Genomic DNA, 10,556 nt, shown 5'->3' with positions numbered 1-10,556 from the left:
ATGACAACATTTTTATTTGGAATTTGGGAGAAATGTTGTCAGTGGTTTATAGAATAAAACAAATTTTTTCCGGAGCGCTAGCGCTATATATACACACACACACAAATAAGAATTTTAACAAAAAAACTGATCAAACAAAAATGTTTGCGTTTTAAGGGGAAGAGAGTGGATACTGCTAAATGTCCCTAGGTAGGGAATTCCATAGTGTGGGTCTAGATGGCTAAAAGAACATGATCCATAAATGCAGGATTAGGGACTGTAGTCCTTTCTAATTTACTTTAACCAAGAACTACTCAAAGCAGTTAAACGAACACAGAGCTGATCTTTGTGCTTTGGTTAGCTTCCTCTAAAGTTTCATAATGTTTGCAAGCAGCAGATATACGCGATAAAAACACATCGTTCAGCAGGTGCTGTTCAGAGCAATATTAAAATGAGATCATAGCAAGCTGTACAGTTGTTTACAGAGGTTTATTTTCACATAACTAAAAAGACAGGTGTTGATAAAACCGACAGCACATTTCTGGGTCTCCCCCTAATTTATAGGCAAGGAGAGTATCCACATTTACAACACATCAGAGCAGCAGAGTGATGGATTGGGGAGTTTCTTTTTTAAATATATAAAATCTGATCATCTCCTCCTCCTGGCTCCTCTCCTGGAGCAGAGCGGAGAGTCCTTGTGGTGGAGTTACTCGATCAGACCCAGCTTCTTCTTCAGGGACTCTGGCATCTCAGGGGGAGGGGGGCGGGGCAGCCTGAAGTAGACCTTGACAGAGTCGTAGATGAACCACTGAAGAGCAGTTAGGGTACCGATCATGATGATACGGGCAACGAGACCCTTCCAGACCCCTGGGAACACAGGTAGAGGAGTACATTACTGAAGAATAAGACTTGTTCAACAAACTTCCAAAAAACACACAGCACCGTGAAAAAGTATTTGCCCCGACAGATTTTCTGCATTTTTGCATATTTTTGACACTGAATGTTATCAGATCTTCAACCAAAATCTAATATTAGATAAGGAACCCCGAGTGAACAAACACAAAATTTGATTTATTTAGTAAAGAAAGTTATACAACACCGAATGCCTGTGTGAAAAAGTAAACGCCCCCTTACACTCAGTAACTGGTTACGCCACCTTTAGCAGCAACAACTGCAACCAAACTCTTCCTGTAGTTATTGATCAGTCTCTCACAGCGCCGTGGAGGAATTTTGGCCCACTCCTTCATGCAGAACTCTGTGACATTTGTGGGTTTTTGAGCATAAGCTGCTCGTTTCAGGTCCTGCCACAACATCTCAATGGGGTTTAGGTCTGGACTTTGACTAGGCCATTCCAAAACTTTAAATTTCTTGTTATTCAACCATTCTGATGTAGACTTGCTTGTGTGTTTCGGATCATTGTCTTGCTAGATGACCCAGCTGCGCTTCAGCTTCAGCTCACAGATGGATGGCCTGACATTCTCCTGTAGAATTGATACAGAGCAGAATTCATGGTTCCTTCAATGAAGGTTAGTCGTCCAGGTCCTGATGCAGCAAAGCATCCCCAAATCACGACACTACCACCACCATGCTTGATCGTTGGTATGAGGTTCTTACTGTGGAATGCAGTGTTTGGTTTTCGCAAGAAATAACAGGGCCCATGCTGGCCAAAAAGTTCCACTTGACTCATCTGGCCATAGAACATTGTTCCAGAACTCTTGAGGATCATCCAGGTGCTTTTTGACAATCTTGAGACTAGCATTCATGTTCTTAGTGAGCAGTGCAGTGCCTTGTTACTCTGCCACGAATCCCATTTTTGCCCAGCATCTTTCTGATGTTGGATTCATGAACACTGACCTTAGAGACGAGAGAGGCCTGCAGATCCCTGGATGTTGTTCTAGGGTTCATTGTGACTTGATGGACAATTTTACGCCTTGCTCTTGGAGAGATTTTGGCAGGACGGCCACTCCTGGGAAGATTCACTACTGTCCCAAACTTTCTCCATTTGGACAATATGGCTCTGACTGTGGTTTGGTGGAGCTCCAGAGCCTAAGAAATGGCTTTGTAACCTTTTCCAGGTTGATAGGCATCAACAAGTTTTTTCCAAAAGTCTTCAGGAATTTCTTTTGATCGTGGCATGATTTGCCTCTTGAACAGGGGTGCCCAATCCTGGTCCTGGTGTGACTGTGTCCTCCTGGCTTTTGCTCCAAATGTCCCCTAAATTACTTAATTGGACCAATCAAGCAATTTAGGGGACAGTTGGAGCAAAAACCAGGAGGGACACCAGCCCTCCAGCACCAGGATTGCGCACCCCTACTCTAGAACCTGTGTGCTGACAACTTCGCTATGATGGTAGGGCCAAAGTTAGTCAGATTTATATTGGGCAGGGCTGGCCCAAATCAGGCTTGATTGTCAACCAAAGTATTCAAACAGCTGACCCTAATTACCCCTTTAATTTGGTTGAGTTAACTACGGGGGCAATAGCTTTTTCACACCTGAACATTGCAGTTTTGGTTACCTTGCACACCAAACAAATGAAAGCAGCACGTAACTGTCATTTTTTCTCTCAAACTCCCTCTATACTACTACTACAACCCACAAAAAGATCTGACCAAATTCATGTGAAAAATGTGCAGAAATGCACAAAATCAGTACTGTATTTCTTTAAAGTTTTAGCTATGCAGTGGGTTTTAAAGAAAAAAAAGTCATTTCTATACTTTTTTTTTTAGCAATGTTCTATATACTGAGTTATTTAATTTGACCTTCGCTAAGGTCAACCATGTACTCCTTATGAGACCTCACATATTACACTGCATTCCAGTTATTTTGATGTGCAACAGGTTTGCAATTCTGGAGGGGGTCGCTTACCTTTGGGTCCAAGTCTCTGCAGCACCTGGAGGGCAGTGCTACCCTTCTCCTTATTCAGCACAGACACAACAGAGTCGGCAGGGTGAGACACGATAGCGCAGAACACACCAGCTACAAGAAAACACACAATCAGTATCGGCAGAGTGTAGACATTAGGGTGCTATTCTTCATACCCTTCACTTTCAGGAGACTATGGGAGACACATTAATCAAGGCAGAGTTCATCTTCATGGCTTCCGTGTTCATTCAGAAGGATCACAAACATTAGGATAAACTATAGAAAAATAAAGACTGTCCACACACCAGCCTGGCTCTGTTGGTGAAAGACAGCCTGCTGTGAGACAGACTGTTGTCCAACAGAACGTGAATGGCTGGCGTGCAGGTGTGTTGCTCTCACACGCCAATGACTCAAGCACCTCCGACTGTACAACCTGGAAAGTTGCTGGATGCTTCCTGGCTGGAACTGCAGGACTCACAGGGAGAAGAGCAGAACTCAACTCAGAGGCACATCCCGTAGGTGGATCTAAGGGAGCGTGTGCAAACTACTACTGAACCGAATCTTAGCTAACTGAAGGGGTTGGTAGAACAGAGCCCTGACCCCCACCTCAACATCAATTCAAAAACATACCAAGCCACTTGGCTACATCCTAAACTGTCAGTTTCTTAAACTTTACATAAGATTCTTCATCTCAGAATTACAGTTAAGGTCTAACATTTCACTTCACTGCTCCCTGGACATGTATAACATGTACAGCAGTGTATGATTTTTCTATTCTTTGAAGTCTCTCATACAACCTTCCCCTCCACACACATCCTTGAATGAACACTGAAACGCTGGCACAGCACACTGGAGGACAGGATGCTGCTAAACTTACCGATATAACCAGCAACAAATGTGACGACGAGCTGTTCAGGCTTGCTGCACTCACTACGGGGCTTTGGTACCACATATTTGTACAGGGCTTCAACTGTGCGCTCAAAGCAAGCAAACTTCATCATGGTGTATGGGATCTGCCTCATCCACAGTGGGACAACACCCTTGTAAAACCTACAGGAGAAAAATGCCTACTGGTTGAGCAGCCACATTAAGCACACTGCCCACCCACCCCAGACAGCTGACCATTACAATTCATGACACTTGGGACACTTCTAAAAACTATCAACAGTTACTGAGAAACACACTGGTTAGTTAACTCTTTGCACACTACATGACAAGACAAAAGCTTCATTTTAAATGTTTAAATCTTGTCTGTTCACTCAGAAGCATCAGAAAATTGACTAAAACAAAAAGACTGTCCACACACCAGCCTGGCTCTGTTGGTGAAAGACAGCCTGCTGTGAGACAGACTGTTGTCCAACAGAACGTGAATGGCTGGCGTGCAGGTGTGTTGCTCTCACACGCCAATGACTCAAGCACCTCCGACTGTACAACCTGGAAAGTTGCTGGATGCTTCCTGGCTGGAACTGCAGGACTCACAGGGAGAAGAGCAGAACTCAACTCAGAGGCACATCCCGTAGGTGGATCTAAGGGAGCGTGTGCAAATTAAATATATATAGTTCAATGAATACTTACGCCCAGATACCTTCCTCTGCATACATTTTTGGAACAGCCTGCCTCAGAGTGTTGGCATACCCAGGCTGGGTCTGAATACGGACCTTGGCAGCTTCCATGGGAGCCAGAGCAATATCTGCAAAGAACTCTGCACTGGCAGAAGCAGCCAGGTATAAGGATGTCCTCCACATGTAGCTATTTTCCTAGAGTGAAAAGAAAACACAGCAATTTTGATAATTAAATTCTTAAAAAAACATGTTACAAGTCCATCTTGAGCATAAACACTTTTACAAATAAGTATATAAATGTATAGAAGAAAGTATTACACCACTGACCTAGACACATGACACCACATAGCCCTTGTTTGTAATATCAAGATCTAGCACTGAACCATGCTGCAACAGTCTTATCACAATTGGATAAGCGCTTCACTAGATACAAGAAACGCAAGTGTGACAAACATATACTCTTTAGGCAGAGAGACAGGCACCCCCTTATATTCCGTCAAGTACATTTTGATATTGGAATTTGGGATTTGATTTTTACATGGTAGAGATGGAAACAGGCAGACCACACAGCAATGAACCAAGTTCGGTATCTAACGCCTACCTACCTCTCCCAGAAATTCTCCATACACGTTCTTGAACACCTCGTAAAACCCAAACTTGCAGAGCCCCTGCATGGAGTATCCAATAAACGTGGGAGCCCAGCCCCGGGCAAGCCCTCGCATGCCATCTTCTTTGATTGTGACGGAGAAGCCTTTGAAGATGTTCTTGTACTTATCAGGGCTCACCTGCATGGCAAGGACAGTGGCATGTCAAAATAGATTGAGCATGAAGTGAGCCACAGCTTCAGAAAGACTCATCCATACATTACAAGGTAAATAACATGCTGCATAATACACTTGATGCTTTGATGCTTTTTTACACAGCAAATTAGTCACAACATGTAGTTAGAGTAGTTTAAAACTTTCCAACTGGTTCTTGTATAACAGAATAATAAAATGCATTATTTGTGGAATGTAAATACTTTCAAACTATTGAAACATTAAAGAAACCGTATCCTTCCTTTCAAAAAGACATAAAACAACATCAGAGTTCAACTATAAACATTTCAGTTGTGTTTGCAAGCTAAGGCTGTCACCCCTGCTTGTTGGCATGGAAACAGTTAAATACATCTCACATGCTCATGGGCTGCAAACAGTGATTTTAAAAGTGTCAGTAGAGGCCTACTGCAAGCAGCTTTTCAATGCAGCATAACAATTCCAAATACAAACCTGGAGGCGGCATTTCACCAAATCCAGGGGCACAACAGCCGTGTGCGTGATTCCACAACTCAGGATACCACCAAAACCACACAGTGCATAGTATTTTGAAGAGCCAAATTCACAGCTTACTCCATCTAAAGCAACACAAAGCACACACCATGCTGTTATATTAAAAAAAAACTATTAAACATGCTGTTTTAGATACTGATGGAGGGCACCAACGCTACAATCTACATGGACAATAGAAAAGTGTACATGTGTTGAATGTTGAACATTATGGATTAATTAATTCCAATGGTAGCATGTACAAAAAAATACATGAATATCCCACTGTGGAAATGATCAGGAACCCATTTCAAATACATGAAGTCCTGTCCGAGTACCAGGCAGCGCTGTGCAACTCTGCCCTTACAGATTCGGTCCCGTTGGCGAGACGAGGTTCCAAGCTCTGTACACCACGAATGCAGACGAGCTCAGCCCTGCAGTGGTAAAGACACACAGCCTCCACTCTGTTATACACGTGTATGCAGGACCATGGAGGCGCCCTTCATACTTCTGAAAGCAGCTCCTTGTGTGGAACGGCTCACAGCACAACATGCTGTTAAGAGTTTTCAAAAAAGTGGACATGCTTGATTAAAAAGGTTTACTTAAACTAAAAAAAAATAAAGCATTTTATTCTTACACTCCTTAACAGCTTACATGAGCCACGTATTTTCTGGGCAAGTGTTAAAGTTGGTAGGTAACCCCCCAAGGTTACAGTGCCAGTTTTGCCTGGGACTCACCCCACAACGTCACTGAAATATTCCTGTTAGGGAGAAGTTCTAAAAGGAGCTTTTCTGCACCTCGCTTTGAGTATCAATCTCACCAGAGCATGTTGTGAACAGCCCCAATGATGACAAGTATATCCACTCTTAGTATTTATATAAAACCTGGATTATGTCGGGTTTTGTTGCAAGACTGGTTCACACACACACACATGCACTGAAACAAACCTGAAGTCTGCATTTAACCAGGTCAAGGGGCACAACAGCTGTGTGTGTTGTGCCACAGCTAAGAATGCCACCCAGGCCACAAAGGGCATAATACTTATTTGAACCAAATGCACAGCTGTCTCCCTCTGTGGAAAAACAGGAAAGAAACTGACCATTTACATTTAACAAGTGTGGGAACTGTATGTTGTACCATTTAATTAAAATAAAAAAGTTAACATTTACAGGAATAAACTTACTGAAAATCAAAGAAAGTTTGTATTTCTCGGTCTTGCCAGTAATCGAATGCACAGGTTTACCAACTTATAAAATTAACAAAACTAGGAAGCTTAGGTTTTAGAAGAAAAAAAAAAAAGGGGGGGGGGGGGGTAGTTTGAGATCACCTTACTGGCATGCCTTAATAAATTGCTAATGGCATGACTGCTGGCAACGAAGGTATCAAACATACAGCTGGTACACCAGCAAGAATTGTGCAATATTGTGGTTTATTCCAAACGCCCCATTTCGAGTTAACAAGGCTAAAACGACACCAAGTTTAAATAATGTACAGATCAATTTAATAACCCACCCGTCCAGCAATTCCCTGTTAAACTAAAGTGCTCAATGCAGGTAAAATGATACAGGAACAGGCCAGATTTTCACATTCACATTCCTAACAAGGAACACAGAGTCTGTAACGTTTTTTAAAGCATTTATTTTCACGTTGTCATTTGTTGCATTGAAACTTAAGTAAAAAACAAACAAAAAACAAACACTACCAACAAAACGCAGGATGAAGTCCACAACTCCGGCAGGTTTGTTGGGACCTTTAACATGGTTTAGGGGTCACCGGATAGAGGCGGTTTAAACCCAAGGACTCGTCCTTCACCGATTTACAATCCCTGAACGCGGAGCTGACCGGTTCCAATCCCTGCTTCAGAGGATCACGATCCACCTCGTCCTTCACCGATTTACAATCCCTGAACGCGGAGCTGACCGGTTCCAATCCCTGCTTCAGAGGATCACGATCCACCTCGTCCTTCACCGATTTACAATCCCTGAACGCGGAGCTGACCGGTTCCAATCCCCGCTTCAGAGGATCACGATCCACCTCGTCCTTCACCGATTTACAATCCCTGAACGCGGAGCTGACCGGTTCCAATCCCTGCTTCAGAGGATCACGATCCACCTCGTCCTTCACCGATTTACAATCCCTGAACGCGGAGCTGACCGGTTCCAATCCCTGCTTCAGAGGATCACGATCCACCTCGTCCTTCACCGATTTACAATCCCTGAACGCGGAGCTGACCGGTTCCAATCCCTGCTTCAGAGGATCACGATCCACCTCGTCCTTCACCGATTTACAATCCCTGAACGCGGAGCTGACCGGTTCCAATCCCTGCTTCAGAGGATCACGATCCACCTCGTCCTTCACCGATTTACAATCCCTGAACGCGGAGCTGACCGGTTCCAATCCCTGCTTCAGAGGATCACGATCCACCTCGTCCTTCACCGATTTACAATCCCTGAACGCGGAGCTGACCGGTTCCAATCCCCGCTTCAGAGGATCACGATCCACCTCGTCCTTCACCGATTTACAATCCCTGAACGCGGAGCTGACCGGTTCCAATCCCCGCTTCAGAGGATCACGATCCACCTCGTCCTTCACCGATTTACAATCCCTGAACGCGGAGCTGACCGGTTCCAATCCCCGCTTCAGAGGATCACGATCCACCTCGTCCTTCACCGATTTACAATCCCTGAACGCGGAGCTGACCGGTTCCAATCCCCGCTTCAGAGGATCACGATCCACCTCGTCCTTCACCGATTTACAATCCCTGAACGCGGAGCTGACCGGTTCCAATCCCCGCTTCAGAGGATCACGATCCACCTCGTCCTTCACCGATTTACAATCCCTGAACGCGGAGCTGACCGGTTCCAATCCCCGCTTCAGAGGATCACGATCCACCTCGTCCTTCACCGATTTACAATCCCTGAACGCGGAGCTGACCGGTTCCAATCCCTGCTTCAGAGGATCACGATCCACCTCGTCCTTCACCGATTTACAATCCCTGAACGCGGAGCTGACCGGTTCCAATCCCCGCTTCAGAGGATCACGATCCACCTCGTCCTTCACCGATTTACAATCCCTGAACGCGGAGCTGACCGGTTCCAATCCCTGCTTCAGAGGATCACGATCCACCTCGTCCTTCACCGATTTACAATCCCTGAACGCGGAGCTGACCGGTTCCAATCCCTGCTTCAGAGGATCACGATCCACCTCGTCCTTCACCGATTTACAATCCCTGAACGCGGAGCTGACCGGTTCCAATCCCTGCTTCAGAGGATCACGATCCACCTCGTCCTTCACCGATTTACAATCCCTGAACGCGGAGCTGACCGGTTCCAATCCCCGCTTCAGAGGATCACGATCCACCTCGTCCTTCACCGATTTACAATCCCTGAACGCGGAGCTGACCGGTTCCAATCCCCGCTTCAGAGGATCACGATCCACCTCGTCCTTCACCGATTTACAATCCCTGAACGCGGAGCTGACCGGTTCCAATCCCTGCTTCAGAGGATCACGATCCACCTCGTCCTTCACCGATTTACAATCCCTGAACGCGGAGCTGACCGGTTCCAATCCCCGCTTCAGAGGATCACGATCCACCTCGTCCTTCACCGATTTACAATCCCTGAACGCGGAGCTGACCGGTTCCAATCCCTGCTTCAGAGGATCACGATCCACCTCCTCCTTCGCCCTCCACGAGGCCGCGAAAACACAAAAACCACCGGCTCCCGGACCGCAGCAAAACGGGAGGCCGACTCGATCCGCGATTCACATTTTGGGTTTCTTTAACATCTACACAACAACCCAATTCAGCCACAGCAGTGTAAAATACGGTGCAATTAATGACAGGAGGGTAAAACCATGTCAGATGCACTGCCAGCTAATGCTACGTATTCGTACCAGTATAAAAGCAACAGGATGAAGCCGAGATATCTGGATATTAACAGGAATACTAAATAATGATTATACAATATTAAGTTGAATGCATTTTCCGTAAGATACCTGCATTCATGTACTTTGACAGTTATCTATCCAAGTCAAATTCAAGGGCAATGGAGTCTTGAACATTGACCCTGAGCATTAACACGCAATATTTAATAGAACTACACACACACTTACTGGATGACACATTTGTAATTTAGAAAGTACAGTAAATAAATAACCCAGACCCGACACTAGCCGCTTACCTGCCACTGCAGCAGCTGCGAGGCGGCGAGTCTGTGGGGGAGCAGCCGGGGTCCGGCTCGCCTCTTCCACCTGCTGGAGAAGGAAGAGCGGGGCGCTGAACGGGTTCGCCCGGCTCAGCTGAGTCAGCGTGGTGGGATACATCTTGCGAGGGGGGTGGTCGTCTGCGGGCAGACACAAAATGTACTTTAGACAACGGAGAAGTTACGCGATTACAAGTAACAAGCTTAACGTTTAAGACATGCGCACAGAGCCACAGAAAACACAAACGTGTCAATGAACTGGTCCCTGCAGATCTCAACACTAACACCGGCTCTCCTGCTGCCTCATCTAGAACAAATAAATACACGCATCTACGAAACAGCTCCACACGAAGTCCCTGAAGAACCTGCATTTCGTCAATTTCGCACTTTCACGTGATTGTTCTGAAATCAGTCAATTGATTTGCCCTCACTTTGTCCGCGTCTCTAAGATGGCGCTTGCCCTCACTGCCGCTGGCTCACAGCAGACCCGGCGCCGTCGCTGCTTGATTAGTTGCCACTTCTCTGACGTCACGGGGACGCAAGTTTTCTGCCAACGCCAATCACAGTGCAGAACACTTAAATGGGCGGAATTGGTAGGATCCATCCGCAGTCTGATTGGCTGGATTGTAAAGTGACGTACGAGTTAG

General features: G+C 45.6%; 1 protein-coding gene and 2 non-coding genes across 5 annotated transcripts; all 3 read right to left on the bottom strand.

The window, feature by feature from the left end:
* Nucleotides 1-449: 449 nt before the first annotated feature.
* On the bottom strand, nt 450-10,446 carry LOC121320122 (phosphate carrier protein, mitochondrial-like). 3 transcript variants are annotated; one of them, XM_041258377.1, is made up of 8 exons: nt 10,341-10,446; nt 9,889-10,050; nt 5,672-5,796; nt 5,009-5,188; nt 4,417-4,598; nt 3,719-3,891; nt 2,845-2,955; nt 450-846 (listed from the first exon to the last, which is right to left on the bottom strand). In XM_041258377.1, the coding sequence occupies exons 2-8, from the start codon at nt 10,028-10,030 to the stop codon at nt 686-688; spliced, it is 1,074 nt and encodes a 357-aa protein (XP_041114311.1). In that variant the 5' UTR covers nt 10,031-10,050; nt 10,341-10,446; the 3' UTR covers nt 450-685. The 3 variants fall into 3 exon arrangements, with proteins under 3 accessions (XP_041114311.1, XP_041114309.1, XP_041114308.1); XM_041258375.1 differs by lacking the exons at nt 5,672-5,796; nt 10,341-10,446 and adding exons at nt 6,655-6,779; nt 10,238-10,318; XM_041258374.1 differs by lacking the exon at nt 10,341-10,446 and adding an exon at nt 10,238-10,318.
* On the bottom strand, nt 3,134-3,381 carry LOC121320312. Its single transcript, XR_005950814.1, has one exon. It is a non-coding gene; the product is annotated as a small nucleolar RNA SNORA53 (small nucleolar RNA).
* LOC121320311 lies at nt 4,135-4,382 on the bottom strand. The gene has a single exon (XR_005950813.1). It is a non-coding gene; the product is annotated as a small nucleolar RNA SNORA53 (small nucleolar RNA).
* Nucleotides 10,447-10,556: the final 110 nt, after the last annotated feature.

The sequence above is a fragment of the Polyodon spathula genome, chromosome 8 (genome assembly GCF_017654505.1).
Source record: "Polyodon spathula isolate WHYD16114869_AA chromosome 8, ASM1765450v1, whole genome shotgun sequence".
Classification (NCBI taxonomy): Eukaryota; Metazoa; Chordata; class Actinopteri; order Acipenseriformes; family Polyodontidae; genus Polyodon; species Polyodon spathula.
This window is presented reverse-complemented; position numbering and strand designations above follow the sequence as displayed.

Coding starts and splice junctions, on each gene's coding strand:
- LOC121320122 (XM_041258375.1), bottom strand. CDS start 10,280: ATGCAGGTTCTTCAGGGACTTCGTGTGGAGCTGTTTCGTAGAT. Junction 10,051..10,237: donor TGTGGAGCTGTTTCGTAGAT/GCGTGTATTTAT, acceptor GTCTGCCCGCAG/ACGACCACCCCCCTCGCAAG. Junction 3,892..4,416: donor GCAGAGGAAGGTATCTGGGC/GTAAGTATTCAT, acceptor TTTCTCCTGTAG/GTTTTACAAGGGTGTTGTCC.